At 44.1% G+C, this 19,063-nt stretch overlaps 1 protein-coding gene across 1 annotated transcript in view; it reads left to right on the forward strand.

The window, feature by feature from the left end:
- LOC129706737 (aryl hydrocarbon receptor repressor-like) overlaps positions 1–19,063 on the forward strand; it is a 229,308-nt gene that overhangs the window by 171,175 nt on the left and 39,070 nt on the right. Inside the window, exon 3 of the mRNA XM_055651174.1 lies at positions 4,458–4,547. Coding sequence (XP_055507149.1) covers positions 4,461–4,547 — 87 coding nt within the window. The 5' untranslated portion in view covers positions 4,458–4,460. The remainder of the gene's footprint in view (positions 1–4,457; positions 4,548–19,063) is intronic.

Below are 19,063 nucleotides of genomic sequence, written 5' to 3' on the forward strand. Positions count from 1 at the left end.
CTAAACTCTGTGACGAGAGGTATCTTAAATCACAGTACTTGCCTTTGTCAGTGGCAGAACATCGCTCTCCACGATCACCCTTTTCAAGCCACGAGTGGGGACGTTGATCTGGCCACAACTTTGTGTTTTGGAGTTCATGGCCTGTTTGGGTGGGAGCCAGTTCACCTCACAGGTTAAGTGCCTCTTGGATCTCCTCACTGCCTACTGCTGTCTTTCACTGAAGTATATGGTCAATCAGTCTGAGTGCGTGTATGCAATTAATGCTCATCATTTGTTGCCAAATGCTTCAGGCCCATAACCATAATAGGTAATTGAACCCAGCAATGTCCACTGGAAAACCAACAGTTCTACCTCCATAACTTGGAAAGTCTCTCCTGCAGGATGCCCATCGCCATTCTCATTTGCCCCAAGGGAATGTGCTTGATTTGCTCCCAATAAATGCCCTTGCCTAAAACACCCATGTCTGGCAGTAGTATTGACATGCGTACTGATCATGGCATTCAATACTGAAGGGCTGATAGTATCAATGTACTATCATTATTATCCACTTTCCCCCGCACCCCTCCCCTCTTGTTTTCTACATCTCAGGGAGCGCAGTCAGTTCTATTCTACATACCCATTTTCAACTCTGCACTTTCAGATGCCAGCACATTGATGAAACTCCAATTGGATTGGATACACCTTTTTTCCTCAGTAGAACCTTTTTTCAAGAACTTACACCTCTGTGACAAGTCTGTGACAATTAAAGCATTGGGCTATCTTGAATGCACACTCTAAAGCCTACTCTCTTCCATGAGAAAAACATTTTTCACACAGAGAGTGGTGAATCTCTGGAATTCTCTGCCACAGGAGGTAGTTGAAGCCACAGTTCATTGGCTATATTTAAGAGGGAGTTAGATGTGGGCCTTGTGACTAAAGGGATCAGGGGGTATGGAGAGAAGGCAGGTACAGGATACTGAGTTGGATGATCAGCCATGATCATATTGAATGGCGGTGCAGGCTCGAAGGGCCAAATGGCCTCCTCCTGCACCTATTTTCTATGTTTCTATAACATATCTGACGAGTCCTCACATTTTTCAACACCCAAGTTGTAGTCTTCCTGACGTACACATGACCTACTGCTCTGATCCATAATAACACCAAATATGCCAAATATGCTCATCCTTAGACTTCTGGATCTTGCCCTTAGAGCCTCCATTTGCAACTGCCTTCTGGACTTCCTGACCAGCATCTCGTCCACCTTCACACTGTGTTACATTGGGAAGGCTGAAAGTATTGGCAAGGATGCCCGACACTCTGGTCATTCCCTTTTCTCTCTTCTACCTTCTGGGAGAAGATACAGGAGCTTGAAAGTGCAGGTGTCCAGACTTAAGAAACCTTCTTTAGAACTGATATCTGATTCCTGAACCTCCCACCTCATTCCTACCGCCTTCCCATATAACCATATAACAATTACAGCACGGAAACAGGCCATCTCGGCCCTACAAGTCCGTGCCGACACAACTTTTTTTCCCTTAGTCCCACCTGCCTGCATTCATACCATAACCCTCCATTCCCTTCTCATCCATGTGCCTATCCAATTTATTTTTAAATGATACCAACGAACCTGCCTCCAGCACTTCCACTGGAAGCTCATTCCACACCGCTACCACTCTCTGAGTAAAGAAGTTCCCCCTCATGTTACCCCTAAACTTCTGTCCCTTAATTCTGGGAAGTGCTGCCACTTATTTGTTATTGTGTAAGCATCATGTGAACTGGGAATTTCATTGTAACCTGGTGTACATGACAACAAACTAATGGCCTGATCTGATTCTGCTCTGAACTGATCTGATTCTGCTCTTGTTCTAAAGAGTTTATCTTGCCACAATACATTATTTGATGGCGGCACGATGGCGCAACGGTAGACTTGCTGCCTGACAGGGCCAGAGACCTGGGTTCGATCCTGACTTGTCTGTGTGATCTTTGTACATTCACCACGTGTACTGGGTGGGCTTTCCCTGGGAGCTCTGGTTGCCTCCCACACTCCAAAGATGTACAGGTTTGTAGATGAATAGGCTTGGTAAAATTGTAAATTGTCCCGACTGTGTGCTAGTAGGCGCAGACTCGGTGGGCCGAATGGTCTGTTTTTCCGCGCTGCATCTCTATACTAAACTTAACAAAAATTCTGCCTGTGCGTGTCTTTTACGTTCAATTCCTCAGAGTAGGATTTGAACACAGAGTTTTATGATTCAAAAATTTGTGCTACCACTTCTTCTTGTGTATGGCGTGCTCAGCCTAAAGTTGTAGGACAACTTGTTCTATTTGATCTTATTTGATTGTGCACACTGGGTTGATTGCATTCGTCGAAACAGGGCGGACCATGTGATGGTTGCAATCTTCCACCCCGTGCTACCACTGAACAGTGTCTTATATTCATTTGCCGTGTACGCTGTATCCTGGACTTGTCCCAACTTATTTGATATCCTCACTAAGATGAATAAACACAAAGTTCCCACAATCTTCACTCGCAGGGGCAAGTCTTCTGTCTATGAGCCCTTGCTAAATGTGAACAGTAATTAGTGGAGATATTTAATTTGTGTTAAAGAATAAACATCCCTTGTGCATGAAGTTATCCATTTTGGTGGCAAAAACATGAAAGCAGACTATTATCTAAATGGTGGCCGATTGGGAAAGGGGGAGATGCAGCGAGACCTGGGTGTCATGGTACACCAGTCATTGAAGGTAGGCATGCAGGTGCAGCAGGCAGTAAAGAAAGCGAATGGTAGTTTAGCTTTCATTGCAAAACTTTGAGTATAGGAGCAGAGAGCAGTTCACTGCAGTTGTACAGGGTCTTGGTGAGACCACACCTGGAGTATTGCGTATAGTTTTGGTCTCCAAATCTGAGGAAGGACATTATTGCCATAGAGGGAGTGCAGAGACGGTTCACCAGACTGATTCCTGGGATGTCAGGACTGATTAGCAAGAAAGACTGGATAGACTTGGTTTATACTCTCTAGAATTTAGAAGATTGAGAGGGGATCTTATAGAAACTTACAAAATTCTTAAGGGGTTGGACAGGCTAGATGCAGGAAGATTGTTCCCGATGTTAGGGGAAGTCCAGGACAAGGGGTCAGCTTAAGGATAAAGGGGAAATCCTCGAAAAACCGAGATGAGAAGAAAACTCACGCAGAGAGTGGTGAATCTCTGGAACTCTCTGCCACAGAGGGTAGTTGAGGCCAGTTTCATTGGCTATATTTAAGAGGGAGTTAGATGTGGCCCTTGTGGCTAAGGGGATCAGGGGTATGGAGAGAAGGCAGGTACGGGATACTGAGTTGGATGATGGAGCCATGATCATATTGAATGGCGGTGCAGGCTCGAAGGGCCGAATGGCCTACTCCTGCACCTAATTTCTATGTTTCTATGTTTCTATGTTAACATGATTTCCTCAGCTCCCAATAAGATGCTCCTTCACTGGCCTGGTCTTGATGCCATTACTTAAGGCAGGAGAAGAGTCCTGACATTTTGCACCAGTAAACTGAAGCCCCTGTCCCACTGTACGAGGTAATTCACGAGTTCTCCCGAGTTTTCCCCCCGATTCGAACTCGGAGAATGTCCGCAGCAGTTCATGAATGTCTCGTAGCGGCTCATACGAGTAAAAAGTGACAATTATATTTCATCACAAGTATATTTTACTCGTGGACATTTTTTACATGGATGATAAAACGTCACGAGTTCACGGGATGTCCCAAGTGCCTACCGTTAGCATTACGAGCCGCTACGAGACATCCACGAACTCCTACGGACCCGCTACGGACATTCCCCGAGTTCGAATCAGGAGAAAACTCGGGAGAACTCGTGAATTACCTCGTACAGTGGGACAGGGCCTTTATCTTTCAAGGTATGCCTAAGAAAGAACTGCAGATGCTGGAAAAATCGAAGGAAGACAAAAATGCTGGAGAAACTCAGCGGGTGATGCAGCATATATGGTTGCCTATTCCTTCTCTCCTTAGATGCTGCCTCACACACTGAGTTTCTCCAGTATTTTTGTCTACCTTTCACAGTATGCCAGTGATTTGGTCAAAATCCTAAAATCCCAAACTGAAAAGTACTGTGGAAGCACCTTCACCATACGTAATGCATTGAGAGTAATGCAACAAGCAGAAGACCCACTGCAGCTGCCTTGAGGGTAACTCGAAATGAGCAATAAGTGGAAGCCTTACAAGCCTGATCCACACTCTAATTCACAAACTGGCAATTGCACTTTAACAGGAAGAGTGCAACAAGATACAAAGAACAGAGGAGTCGAAATAGATTGTGGAACTTGACTTGAGAGTTAATTGAACATCAGAACTCTTGTTGAAACATTAGTGCACCATGGCCTAGATATTCCAGAGCTGAGGATTTCTGCAGCTTATAGCACAACCATTGCAAATGATTTCAACGTTGTACTGAACGGGCTTCATTTTCCTATTCCTCAGGCTATGGATGGATTTGTGCTGCTGGTGAGTGCCGAAGGAATGGTGTTTTATGTCTCTCCCACAATCGTCGACTACCTGGGATTTCATCAGGTAAGGAGTCAAGAAATTGTTCTGCCACTTAAAAATTATATTAAATTAATGACATTTGCAAGACTCATGCATGTTTTGTGGAACAGCCTGGCTGCATTGATATTCAATTGTCAATGAGGTTACTAGGCTTGTATTCACTGGAGTAGTAAAGACTAGGATTGTATTCACTGGAGTTTAGAAGGATGAGGGGTAGGATCTTATAGAAACATATAAAAGGACTGGACAAGCTAGATGCAGAAAAAAATGTTCCCAATGTTGGGCGGGTCCAGAACCAGGGGCCACAGTCTTCGAATAAAGGGGAGGTCATTTAAGAATGAGGTGAGAAAAAAAATTTTCACCCAGAGAGTTGTGAATTTGTGGAATTCCCTGCCACAGAGGGCAGCGGAGGACAAGTCACTGGATGGATTTAAGAGAGAGTTAGATAGAGCTCTAGGGGCTAGTAGAGTCAAGGGATATGGGGAGAAGGCAGGCACGGGTTATTGCTAGGGGGCGATCAGCCATGATCACGATGAATGGCGGTGCTGGCTCAATCAGGCCGAATGGCCTCCTCCTGCACCTATTTTCTATGTTTCTATGTTACTGTTGCACAGTATGATAGGACCTGGTACCTAGGTGGACCTAGGTGCATCATTACAGAGTTGATGGAGGAATCAGGTAGGTTGTTTCCGATGATTGGTCAAAGTGGCTTTTGAAAGTGATTGATGGGGAGATGGATGGTTGAGGTGGTTTAGAGCTTCATCTGTGAATTACTAAAGTCAGGTTGAAACATTGGGACGCAATATGGGTCAGACCAGGGTCTATTCGTGGAGGATCAGCAGCACGACCATAGTGACATTGTGGGGAGTAGAGTGGGGGATAGTAGAGAGGGGTGAGTGTTAAACTTATGGGGGATGGAACAGCAGGCTGCTCCACATAGTAGAGCACACAGCCAAGGACCAGGTTAGAGTGGTCCTTTTCTTGTGAAGGTGATATCGAGTGGTGTGTTGCATGCTCTTTCAATGGCCCATATTGGAATGACTTCATGCATGCTCTATACAAGGAGGAAGCATGTCACTTACACACAGTTGATTTGCTCATGCCGAGATTACCAATCTCTAGAATTATACTCTCTAGAATTTAGGAGATTGAGAGGGGATCTTATAGAAACTTACAAAATTCTTAAGGGGTTGGACAGGCTAGATGCAGGAAGATTGTTCCCGATGTTGGGGAAGTCCAGGACAAGGGGTCACAGCTTAAGGATAAGGGGGAAATCCTTTAAAACCGAGATGAGGAGAACTTTTTTCACACAGAGAGTGGTGAATCTCTGGAACTCTCTGCCGCAGAGGGTAGTTGAGGCCAGTTCATTGGCTATATTTAAGAGGGAGTTAGATGTGGCCCTTGTGGCTAAGGGGATCAGAGGGTATGGAGAGAAGGCAGGTACGGGATACTGAGTTGGATGATCAGCCATGATCATATTAAATGGCGGTGCAGGCTCGAAGGGCCGAATGGCCTACTCCTGCACCTAATTTCTATGTTTCTATGTTTCTATGTTTCTAATCCCACATGCCGCTCACATCGAAGGAGCTCTTCCCAAGGTAGCTGAGGCCCGCTTCATTGTGGCCACTTGTCACAATGATAGAAACATAGAAACATAGAAATTAGGTGCAGGAGTAAGCCATTCGGCCCTTCGAGCCTGCACCGCCATTCAATATGATCATGGCTGATCATCCAACTCAGTATCCCGTACCTGCCTTCTCTCCATACCCCCTGATCCCTTTAGCCGCAAGGGCCACATCTAACTCCCTCTTAAATATAGCCAATGAACTGGCCCCAACTACCCTCTGTGGCAGAGAGTTCCACAGATTCACCACTCTCTGTGTGAAAAATGTTTTTCTCATCTCGGTCCTAAAGGATTTCCCCTTTATCCTTAAACTGTGACCCCTTGTCCTGAACTTCCCCAACATCGGGAACAATCTTCCTGCATCTAGCCTGTCCAACCCCTTATGAATTTTGTAAGTTTCTATAAGATCCCCCCTCAATCTTCTAAATTCTAGCGAGTACAAGCCGAGTCTATCCAGTCTTTCTTCATATGAAAGTCCTGACATCCCAGGAATCAGTCTGGTGAACCTTCTCTGCACTCCCTCTATGGTAAGAATGTCTTTCCTCAGATTTGGAGATCAAAACTGTACGCAATACTCTAGGTGTGGGCTCACCAAGACCCTGTACAACTGCAGTAGAACCTCCTATACTCAAATCCTTTTGCTATGAATGCTAACATACCATTCGCTTTCTTCACTGCCTGCTGCACCTGCATGCCTACTTTCAATGACTGGTGTACCATGACACCCAGGTCTCGTTGCATCTCCCCTTTTCCTAATCGGCCACCATTTAGATAGTAGTCTACTTTCCTGTTTTTGCCACCAAAGTGGATAACCTCACATTTATCAAGTCAAGTCAAGTTATCCACATTATACTGCATCTGCCATGCATTTGCCCTCTCACCCAGCCTATCCAAGTCACCTTGCATCCTCCTCACAGCTAACACTGCCCCCCAGCTTAGTGTCATCCGCAAACTTGGAGATGTTGCATTCAATTCCCTCATCCAGATCATTAATATATATTGTAAATAGCTGGGATCCCAGCACTGAGCCTTGCGGTACCCCACTAGTCACTGCCTGCCATTGTGAAAAGGACCCGTTTACTCCTACTCTTTGCTTCCTGTCTGCCAGCCAGTTCTCCATCCACATCAATACTGAACCCCCAATGCCGTGTGCTTTAAGTTTGTATACTAATCTCTTATATGGGACCTTGTCGAAAGCCTTCTGGAAGTCCAGGTCATCTTAACTTGGTCCTTGGCCACCATGACCTGTCAAGGAATGATTAATATCAGGGTCAAACGATGCTAATAAATCAGTGGATATGAGATGCAACTGATATTTCATTTGGGCTTGCACCTAGGATGCCAATGACCCGCCTACTGAAATGTTTTAGTTCAGCCCCTCACACGCTGCATATGTTTGAGTACAAAATAAGTGCCCCTTGGTGCTCTGAGAGCAAGTTTATGATACCGTGACTTCTGGCAGCCACAGGGCTGTGCTGAGGTTACTGAAGGATGTGGTCACTCAGTGCAGAACTGATTGTTGACGGATAAGAGGCTGAGGGAGCCTGACACTGACACATTCTGTGGGTGGGGTGGGAATGTTCTTGCAATCAGAGGGAGCCTAGATCTGAGGGATATGTGATGGGGAGCGAGGAAGTATTTGGAGGAACCAAATTTTAAATGTTTGTTGTTGTGGGATAGAATTGGACTCAGAATTTTGGACGGTGATCATTGCAATTTGGAATAATTGACTTATGTGACAGGTAACCCATTAGCAGGTTTGGTACAGAAGATCACATCTTCTCAAGCAAAGTGATCCAAGTTTCCCCACAGTACTCCAGAACAAATGGTAGAATGGGAGGGCTCTGGGGATTGTTGTGGAGCAGAGGGATCATGGAGTACAGGTGCATGGTTCTTTGAAGGTGGAGTCACAGGTAGATACGGTGGTCAAAAAGCCTTTTGACACATTGGCCTTCATCAGTCAGTGTATTGAGTATGGAAGTTGGGAGGTCATGTTGCAGTTGTATAAGACGTTGGTGAGACTGCATTTAGAGTATTGTGTTCAGTTCTGGGCACCATGTTATAGGAAAGATGCTGTCATGCTGGAAAGGTTCAGAGAAGATTTACAAGGATGTTACCAGGACTCGAGGGTCTGAGCTACAGAGAGAGGTTGAGTAGGCTGGGACTTTATTCCTGGCAGTGCAGGAGTATAGGGGTGATCTTATAGAGGTGTATAAAATCATGAGAGGAATAGATCGGTTAGATGCCCAGAGAAGGTGAACCGAGGACCAGAGGACATAATTTTAAGGTGAAAGAGAAAAGAATTAACAAGAATCTGAGGGATAACTTTTCCTTACAAAGGGTGGTGGCTGTATGGAACGGGCTGCCAAAGGAAGTAGTTGAGGCAGGGAATATCCCAACATTTATAAAATGTTAGACAGGTACATGGATAGGACAGGTTTGGAGGGATATGGGCAAAACAAGGCCAAACTAATGTAGCTGGGGCATGTTGGCCAGTGTGGGCAAGTTGTGCTGAAGGGTCTATTTCCATGCTGTATCACTATGACTCGAACAAGCATTGCCAAATGAATTATGTTATTCCATCAAGGCATTGGTGAGACCAAATCTGGAGTATGGTGTACAATTTGGTCGCCCAATTATAGGAAGGATGTCAACAAAATAGAGAGAGTACAGAGGAGATTTACTAGAATGTTGCCTGGGTTTCAACAACTAAGTTACAGAGATAGGTTGAATAAGTTAGGTCTTTATTCTCTGGAGCGCAGAAGGTTAAGGGGGGACTTGATAGAGGTCTTTAAAATGATGAGAGGGATAGACAGAGTTGATGTGGATCAGCTTTTCCCTTTGAGAATAGGGAAGATTCAAACAAGAGGACATGACTTCAGAATTAAGGGACAGAAGTTTAGGGGTAATATGAGGGGCGACTTCTTTACTCAGAGAGTGGTAGCGGTGTGGAATGAGCTTCCAGTGGAAGTGGTGGAGGCAGGTTCATTGGTATAATTTAAAAATAAATTGGATAGGCATATGGATGAGAAGGGAATGGAGGGTTATAGAAACATAGAAACATAGAAATTAGGTGCAGGAGTAGGCCATTCGGCCCTTCGAGCCTGCACCGCCATTTAATATGATCATGGCTGATCATCCAACTCAGTATCCCATACCTGCCTTCTCTCCATACCCTCTGATCCCCTTGGCCACAAGGGCCACATCTAACTCCCTCTTAAATATAGCCAATGAACTGGCCTCAACTACCCTCTGTGGCAGATAGTTCCAGAGATTCACCACTCTCTGTGTGAAAAAAGTTCTCCTCATCTCGGTTTTAAAGGATTTCCCCCTTATCCTTAAGCTGTGACCCCTTGTCCTGGACTTCCCCAACATCGGGGACAATCTTCCTGCATCTAGCCTGTCCAACCACTTAAGAATTTTGTAAGTTTCTATAAGATCCCCTCTCAATCTCCTAAATTCTAGAGAGTATAAACCAAGTCTATCCAGTCTTTCTTCATAAGACAGTCCTGACATCCCAGGAATCAGTCTGGTGATCCTTCTCTGCACTCCCTCTATGGCAATAATGTCCTTCCTCAGATTTGGAGACCAAAACTGCACGCAATACTCCAGGTGTGGTCTCACCAAGACCCTATACAACTGCAGTAGAACCTCCCTGCTCCTATACTCAAATCCTCTTGCTATGAAAGCCAACATGCCATTCGCTTTCTTTACTGCCTGCTGCACCTGCATGCCTACCTTCAATGACTGGTGTACCATGACACCCAGGTCTCGCTGCATCTCCCCCTTTCCCAATCGGCCACCGTTTAGATAATAATCTGCTTTCCCGTTTTTGCCACCAAAATGGATAACCTCACATTTATCCACATTAAACTGCATCTGCCAAACATTTGCCCACTCACCCAGCCTATCCAAGTCACCTTGCAGTCTCCTAGCATCCTCCTCACACCTAACACTGCCCCCCAGCTTAGTGTCATCCGCAAACTTGGAGATATTGCATTCAATTCCCTCATCCAGATCATTAATATATATTGTAAATAGCTGGGGTCCCAGTACTGAGCCTTGCGGTACCCCACTAGTCACTGCCTGCCATTGTGAAAAGGACCCGTTTACTCCTACTCTTTGCTTCCTGTTTGCCAGCCAGTTCTCTATCCACATCAATACTGAACCCCCAATGCCATGTGCTTTAAGTTTGTAAACTAATCTCTTATGTGGGACCTTGTCGAAAGCCTTCTGGAAGTCCAGATACACCACATCCACTGGTTCTCCCCTATCCACGCTACTAGTTACATCCTCGAAAATTTCTATAAGATTTGTCAGACATGATCTACCTTTCGTAAATCCATGCTGACTTAGTCCAATGATTTCACCACTTTCCAAATGTGCTGCTATCCCATCTTTAATAACTGACTCTAGCAGTTTCCCCACTACCGATGTTAGGCTAACTGGTCTGTAATTCCCCGTTTTCTCTCTCCCTCCCTTCTTAAAAAGTGGGGTTACATTTGCTACCCGCCAATCCTCTGGAACTACTCCAGAATCTAAAGAGTTTTGAAAGATTATTACTAATGCATCCACTATTTCTGGAGCTACTTCCTTAAGTACTCTGGGATGCAGCCTATCTGGCCCTGGGGATTTATCGGCCTTTAATCCATTCAATTTACCCAACACCACTTCCCGACTAACCTGGATTTCACTCAATTCCTCCACCTCCTTTGACCCGCGGGCCCCTGCTATTTCCGGCAGATCATTTATGTCTTCCTTAGTGAAGACGGAACCAAAGTAGTTATTCAATTGGTCCGCCATATCCTGGTTCCCCATGATCAACTCACCTGTTTCTGACTGCAAGGGACCTACATTTGTTTTAACTAATTAACTAAAGCAGGCAGGTGGGACTAAGGGGAAAAAAAAGTTGTTCGGCACGGACTTGTAGGGCCGAGATGGCCTGTTTCCGTGCTGAAATTGTTATATGGTTATATGGTTAACTCCAATTGATTAGCACAGGTGTCGGGGGTTATGGGGAGAAGGCAGGAGAATGGAGTTAGGAGCAGGAGATAGATCAGCCATGATGGAATGTTGGAGTAGACTTGATGGGCCGAATGGCCAATTTCTGTTCCGATCACTTATCAATAACACGAAGGGACGCCCAATTTTCCAGAATGACACCAGACAGGGTGTAAATGATTGTTATTTAATCTAAATTTAAAACCAGGCTTGTCAATTTTGATGTATTAATGAAATGCCTTCAACACATAACATAATATCATGTTTCAGATTGGAGTCCATGTTCTATTTACAATTCTATTTACAATTCACATCTTCACTCACCCAATGCTAGGTAGTAAATACCGAGGACAAATGTCTCTGGGAATTCAGTTTCAATTAGATATAATACAATACAATATTTATTGTCATTTGAACATTGACACGAAATTCCGTTTCCACAGCCATACAAACAAAGACAATTTCCTACAGACATACACGCAATTTAATTCACACAAACATGCAAAGGCAAAGTCTTTTCTCTCCCCTGTTCTCCATGTCTCTCCCGATGTCCAAACCCCAGGCGGGCCATGATAAGTCCCACGGCCATTTTAGGCCGTGCCGGGCGATTTACGGCCCCGCTCCCGGTCTAAAAGTCACAATGTTGGAGCCCACTGCGGGCGCTTTAATGTCCCACGGCCATGAAGCCGCGCCGGGCGATGTACGTCCCCGCTCCGGGTCGTTCCAACCCCGCGACACGGGTTGGAGAAGTCGCGTTGTGGGAGCTCCGGGATGCGGTCTCCTCAACCGGACCCGCGAGCTCCCGATACCCCGACAGTCCACCGGACCTGTGGCTGCGTTGTTGGAGCCTCCGAGCCCCAGCAGTCGAGTCGCAGCAGCGAGTCACCACCGCTCCCCACGCTCCTAATATTTTCCAACATCATTTCTAAATATCATTAAAAATATATAATTGTTTTAATTGTTCCTAGAATGTGAGAATATAGATCAGACATTTACTGCGAAAATGGAGTAAGGGGCTTCAATGAATCCGTGCAAGCTGAGGCATGGAGAGATGGTAACCATTTGAAGCTCACAAGGGAACCATATGGAGTTTCCTGGCCCTCATCTGTATTTGAGATAGTTACTACTTTTCAAAACTGGGTTTAAGAACTTCCAATCTCTGATGTCAGTCTGCTATTATAACCACTGAGCTAGCATATTATTTCCACAACAAAACACACAATCTGTTTTTAACCACAGCGAATGCATTCAAAAGCTCACGAGTGGCCGAGAAATGCTTTAAAAAATAGTCGAGCTATGAAAGATCCTTTATAAATCCAGGTTATTCCTTCACTCTACAGCGACTATCTCCAATATTTTTTGTCCCCTCGAGATTGAATAAAAGTTTCTTCCTGACCAAAATGGCCTTAGAAGCAAAATTACGAAGGTTAAATGGGAAAAATACCTGATATATATTCACAAATGTACAATTAATGTAAGACATAATCTAATTCAATTTAAAATTGTACATAGATTATATTATTCAAAAACAAGATTGAACAAATTTTATCCAAATATATCCGCCACTTGTGATAAATGTCTAGCCCAAAATGCAACTATAACACCCTCCTTAGTTTCCTACATAAAACTTTATAGATTTTGGAATGATATTTTTGAAATACTTACAAAATTATTCAAGACAAGAATGGAACCTAATACTGAAACGATTATATTTGGTGTAATGGAAGATGGGAATAAATTGAACACATCTCAAAATCTATTCCTTAACTATGGTTTAATAATAGCAAAAAAATTAATACTTAAATTTTGGAAGGGTACATCAATACCAACGCTTAAAATGTGGATTGCAAGTATGTTGGACACCACTCATCTTGAGGAAATGCGATTCCTCCTAATGGATAAATCAGGCCAATTCATAACGAGTTGGTCTCCATTCGTCGTTTTTTTGGAATCATATGGTGCAACACAATTGTAAAAAATAACTGTTTCAGGATTGGACGAGGGTTGGTCAAGACTATAAATAAGGATCTCCTTTTCTTTTTTATTTTATTTTATTTTCTCTATTTTCTCTCTCAATTTTCTTCATTTACTCGTTTTCTTTCTTCACGCACTATATATTTCACATCTTTCTATCCTTTACTATCTAACTTCTTTTTCTTAATAAAAAAGATAAGAAAAAAAAAAGAAGCAAACTTGTTTGAGTGTATATAGACACAAGATGTTGGAGTAACTCAGTGGGACAGGCAGCATCTCTGGAGAGAAGGAGTGGGTGACGTTTCGAGTCGAGACCTGAAACATCACCCATTCCTTCTCTCCAGAGATGCTGCCTGTCCCGTTGAGTTACTCCAGCATTTTGTGTCTATCTTTGATTTAAATCAGCATCTGCAGTTTGTTCCTACACATTAGAGTCATAGAGTGATACAGTGTGGAAACAGGCCCTTCGGCCCAACTCGCCCCCACCAGCCAACAATGTCCCAGCTACCCGAGTCCCGCTTGTCTGCGCTTGGTCATTTAAGGATATAAGGGGAGGTCATTTAAGACTGAGGCGAGAAAAAACTTTTTCACCCAGAGAGTTGTGAATTTATGGAATTCCCTACCACAGAGGACAGTGGAGGCCAAGTCACTGGATGGACTTAAGAGAGAGTTAGATAGAGCTCTAGGGGCTAGTGGAGTCAAGGGATATGGGGAGAAGGCAGGCACGGGTTATTGATAGGAGACGATCAGCCATGATCACAATGAATGGTGGTGCTGGCTCGAAGGGCCGAATGGCCTCCTCCTGCACCTATTTTCTATGTTTCTATGTTTCTATGGTCCATAACCCTCCAAACCTGTCCTATCCAAGTACCTGTGCAATTGTTTCTTAAACGATGGGATAGCCCCAGCATCAACTACCTCCACTGGCAGCTTGTTCCATACACACACCACCCTCTGAGTGAAAAAGTTACCCCTTGGACTCCTACAAACATTGTTTGAGTTTATTATTCCCTATGAAATGCTTTCTTCCAGTTTTGTCACACCACCATCCATCCACCCAACTCCCCATTCCCTCCAACACCCAAAGCTGTCACATCCGTACAAATTTATAACAAAATTTGTGTTTCAAAGAAGGCAGGTCCAAACATTTGCCTGATCCAACGCCAACTGAAAGAAATATTTTTGGCAAGGCGCATAAGTATTAAATCGATTCCTCATTGCACTAATCCCTAAGAGTAAGAGCCATTCCATAATTGTAGCAGTAAGAGCCATCCCATAATTGGAAGTCTTTCACGTAAATGTAAAACGACACCAGTTTATGACTTTAGTATTTATTTATTTGTCAATAAAAGCTGATGCAGCCTTTGTTAAACGGAGGTTTAAATATAAAACCACAAACTTTGGCTGACCCAGTCTGCTGATTGTCCTTTGCATTGGTGTTAATTATAGTTGTGGAACAATTAGGACATTTCACACAGCCGCAAACAACACCTTGTCTATATTCTCAGGTAGATTAACGGGCCATGCAGCACACTCTGGAGAAATGGGCAGACCTTTCCCAGACCACACCTGGAGTATTGCGTACAGTTTTGGTCTCCAAATCTGAGGAAGGACATTATTGCCATAGAGGGAGTGCAGAGACGGTTCACCAGACTGATTCCTGGGATGTCAGGACTGTCTTATGAAGAAAGACAGACTTGGTTTATACTCTCTAGAATTTAGAAGATTGAGAGGGGATCTTATAGAAACTTACAAAATTCTTAAGGGGTTGGACAGGCTAGATGCAGGAAGAAGGCAGGTACGGGATACTGAGTTGGATGATCAGCCATGATCATATTGAATGGCGGTGCAGGCTCGAAGGGCCGAATGGCCTACTCCTGCACCTAATTTCTATGTTTCTATGTTTCTAGATACTATGCCCACTATTTGTCCTTCAAACTATTTCACTAAAAAACAGAAAAAGACACAAAGTGTTGGAGTAACTCAGCAGATCAGACAGCATGTTGTTCAAGAAGGAACTGCAGATGCTGGAAGATCGAAGGTACACAAAATTGCTGGAGAAACTCAGCGGGTGCAGCAGCATCTATGGAGCGAAGGAAATAGGCGACGTTTCGGGCCGAAACCCTTCTTCAGATCAGACAGCATCTCTGGAGAAAATGGATAAGTGACAATTTGGTTCAGGAGCCTTCGTCAGACTGAATTCTCGAAGTTTCTGAAAGGCTACTAGATAATTTCACAGCTGGAGGAGATCTGATAAATATAGGTATATTGAAGTTCAATTAAATAATTAGAACCCTGGCTCATGTTTTACTTTGTAGAATGAGTCTGAAGAAGGGTCCTGACCTGAAACGTCGCCTATCCATGTTCTCCAGAGCTGTTGCCTGACCCGCTGAGTTACTCCAGCACTGTGTGTGGTTTTTTTTGTAAAAGACAGTAGTTGTAGTTCCTTGTGTCTTTACTAAAAAGCCAATTGGTTGAGTATTATTTCACTGGTTTTGAAGGAACTTACTCTGTGAAAATTGAATAGCATATTTCAACCATCATTGTGGCTCTGACACTTCAAGAGGTATTGGGACATCCTGAGCGTTGTGAAAGGTTGCACATGAATGAAATTCCTTCACCTTTGTGGCTGTGAAGTCTATGGTGCCTCATACAGATTTAGACATTAACGTTGTTCATCAGAATTAAAAATAATTACAATACTGTAAACCCTCGTTGTTACGGACCTTTTGATAACGGACTTTGGTTAATGTGGACAGCTCTGCTGACCTTCACTGCCATGTCGGGTTGCCGACACCACCCCGGCCCACACTTCAAGACCGGGCTGCCAACTTAAGCCCTGGTCTGCAACGCATCCCCGGGCTGGACTTACTGCCGCCACCGCGAGCCCGCACAGCTGCCTCAGCATCTTCCAGGCCATGCCTGCCACCTCCCACCGCCACTGCATTTCAGCCACCCACATGCCGATGACCAATGACCATGACCACATCACATCTCCCCCGCCACCAGCAGGCCGGGGGCTGTCAACTCACCTGGAACCCAGATCCTGTTCCAGACCGAGGCTGAAGAAGGGTCTAAACCCGCAACGTCACAACACTCACAAAATTCTTAAGGGGTTGGACAGGCTAGATGCAGGAAGATTGTTCCCGATGTTGGGGAAGTCCAGAACAAGGTGTCACAGTTTAAGGATAAAGGGGGAAATCTTTTAGGACCGAGATGAGAAAACATTTTCACACAGAGAGTGGTGAATCTCTGGAACTCTCTGCCACAGAAGGTAGTTGAGGCCACTTCATTGGCTATATTTAAGAGGGAGTTAGATGTGGCCCTTGTGGCTAAGGGGATCAGGGGGTATGGAGAGAAGGCAGGTACGGGAAACTGAGTTGGATGATCAGCAATGATCGTATTGAATGGCGGTGCAGGCTCGAAGGGCTGAATGGCCTACTCCTGCACCTATTTTCTATGTTTCTAACTTCAAACAAACTATGAACTATTACAACCTATTGCACTTTATCTGTTTACTGATGTGTGTATATATATATATTCTATGGTATATGGACACACTGATCTGATCTGTATTTTTGCCTACAATATTCTGTTGTGCTGCAGCAAGCAAGAATTTCATTGTCCTATTTGGGACACATGACAATAAACTCTCTCTTGACTCTCTCTCTTGACTCTCTCTCTTGACTCTTGACTCCAGTTGCATGCCTTCTCTCTTTTCGGACCCTGAGTCTAGCCTTACACATGGCCCCCTATTCTACCCTGATCAAAGCTTCTTACCTGCTTAGGTTCCCAGTGCTGAACACTCCTAGTGTCCCAGCTTTGACTGCACACCTAGTACCTGGCTAAAGGGATCAGGGGGTATGGAGAGAAGGCAGGTACAGGATACTGAGTTGGATGATCAGCCATGATCATATTGAATGGCGGTGCAGGCTCGAAGGGCCGAATGGCCTACTCCTGCACCTATTTTCTATGTTTCTATGTCACTTATCCATGTGCTGCGGAGATGCTACCTGATCTGCTGAGTAACTTTGATCAGCTTTCTGGAAGGCTGATCTCTAAGTTCTTAGCAGGAGGAGATCTAATAAATATAGGAATGTTGATGTTCAATTAAATAATTAGGAATTATGCTGGGCCTGCCACGGTTTTAAAACCACTGTTCAAAAAGGATGAATTGTGACTGTGATAGATAGGTATTATTTTTTTTATTTTTCTTTGCAATTGTCACCTTTTCTATTGATACCATAGTGGCGTCTATACTGTTTAAGATTTAATTTTTTTTTTTAATTAGCACTCTTCAGACTGCTTTAACAACCTTAGTGTTATTGCGGCATTTTTTTGTAACCTCCTCTTGTCCATATTACTTATCTTTACAGAACCCCCTGGCATTATTTTCCCATGCCGTCTGTGTCTTTCCTTGTACATTGAGGCTATGTACTTTTCATTTTACAAATTAAAGTGTGTTGTTGGTAGATCTCCAGTATACCATCAGCAGCACCGTCATGCTTTTTGTGACTTGGGCTTAACATAGGAGCTCCTACCTACTGTATGCTACAACCTCTGCCCGTTTTTATGCATTAGACAATAACCCTAGTCTTTCAGAAGTCACCTCCATTGATGTGCTATGTTATACATGCATTCACATCTGCTCATCTCCTAACCTAACTTTGTTCCATTACATCAGGTTCACTAAGGTTACAATGTTATGACAAGTTCTTCATGGTCACTGTTTCATAGAAACATAGAAAATCGGTGCAGGAGTAGGCCATTCAGCCCTTCGAGCCAGCACTGCCATTCAATATGATCATGGCTATCCAAAATCAGTACCCCGGTCCTGCATTCTCCCCATATCCTTTGATTCCTTTAGCCCTAAGAGCTATATCAAACTCTCTCTTGAAAACATCGAGTGAATTGGCCTCCACTACCTTCTGTGGCAGAGAATTCCACAGATTCACAACTCTCTGGGTGACAATGTTTTTCCTCATCTCAGTCCTAAATAGCCTTCCCCTTAGTCTTAAACTGTGACCCCTGGTTCTGGGCTCTCCCAACATCGGGAACATGTTTCCTGCATCTAGCCTGTCCAATCCCTTTCTTTGCAAATGAGCTTGCCTAACTTTTAACATCTGACCTGAATGTGTATATGTGTACAATATCCAACAGTGACGAGCCATTAAAGTGATCCAGTAATCTCCATCAACTCACCAAATAAAATATTTTTAATGTGTTTTCAGATTTAAGTCACTTACTATGACAATTTTTATCTGTAAAGTTGTGTTTTTATGCCTCTCAATGGCTTCATTTTGTTTGGGACAGAATTATGCCATGCCCTTGACTTCAACTATATTGTTTGATGTGGTTAGATGTGGAGTTAGATGTGGCCCTTGTGGTTAAAGGGATCAGGGGGTATGGAGAGAAAGCAGGTACAGGATACTGAGTTGGATGATCAGCCATGATCATATTGAATGGCGGTGCAGGCTCGAAGGGCCGAATGGCCTACTCCTGCACCTATTTTCTATGTTTCTATCATTTTGATAGAGGTCTTTAAAATGATGAGAGGGATAGACAGAGTTGACGTGGACAAGCTTTTCCCTTTGAGAATAGGGAAGATTCAAACAAGAGGACATGACTTCAGAATTAAGGGACAGAAGTTTAGGGGTAATATGAGGGGGAACTTCTTTACTCAGAGAGTGGTAGCAGTGTGGAATGAGCTTCCAGTGGAAGTGGTGGAGGCAGGTTCGTTGGTATCATTTAAAAATAAATTGGATAGGCATATGGATGAGAAGGGAATGGAGGGTTATGGTATGAGTGCAGGCAGGTGGGACTAAGGGAAAAAAAGTTGTTCGGCACGGACTTGTAGGGCCGAGATGGCCTGTTTCCGTGCTGTAATTGTTATATGGTTATATGGTTATATGGAATGTCGGTGCAGGCTCGAAGGGCCGAA

Source organism: Leucoraja erinacea, chromosome 2 (assembly GCF_028641065.1).
Source record: "Leucoraja erinacea ecotype New England chromosome 2, Leri_hhj_1, whole genome shotgun sequence".
Lineage (NCBI taxonomy): Eukaryota > Metazoa > Chordata > Chondrichthyes > Rajiformes > Rajidae > Leucoraja > Leucoraja erinaceus.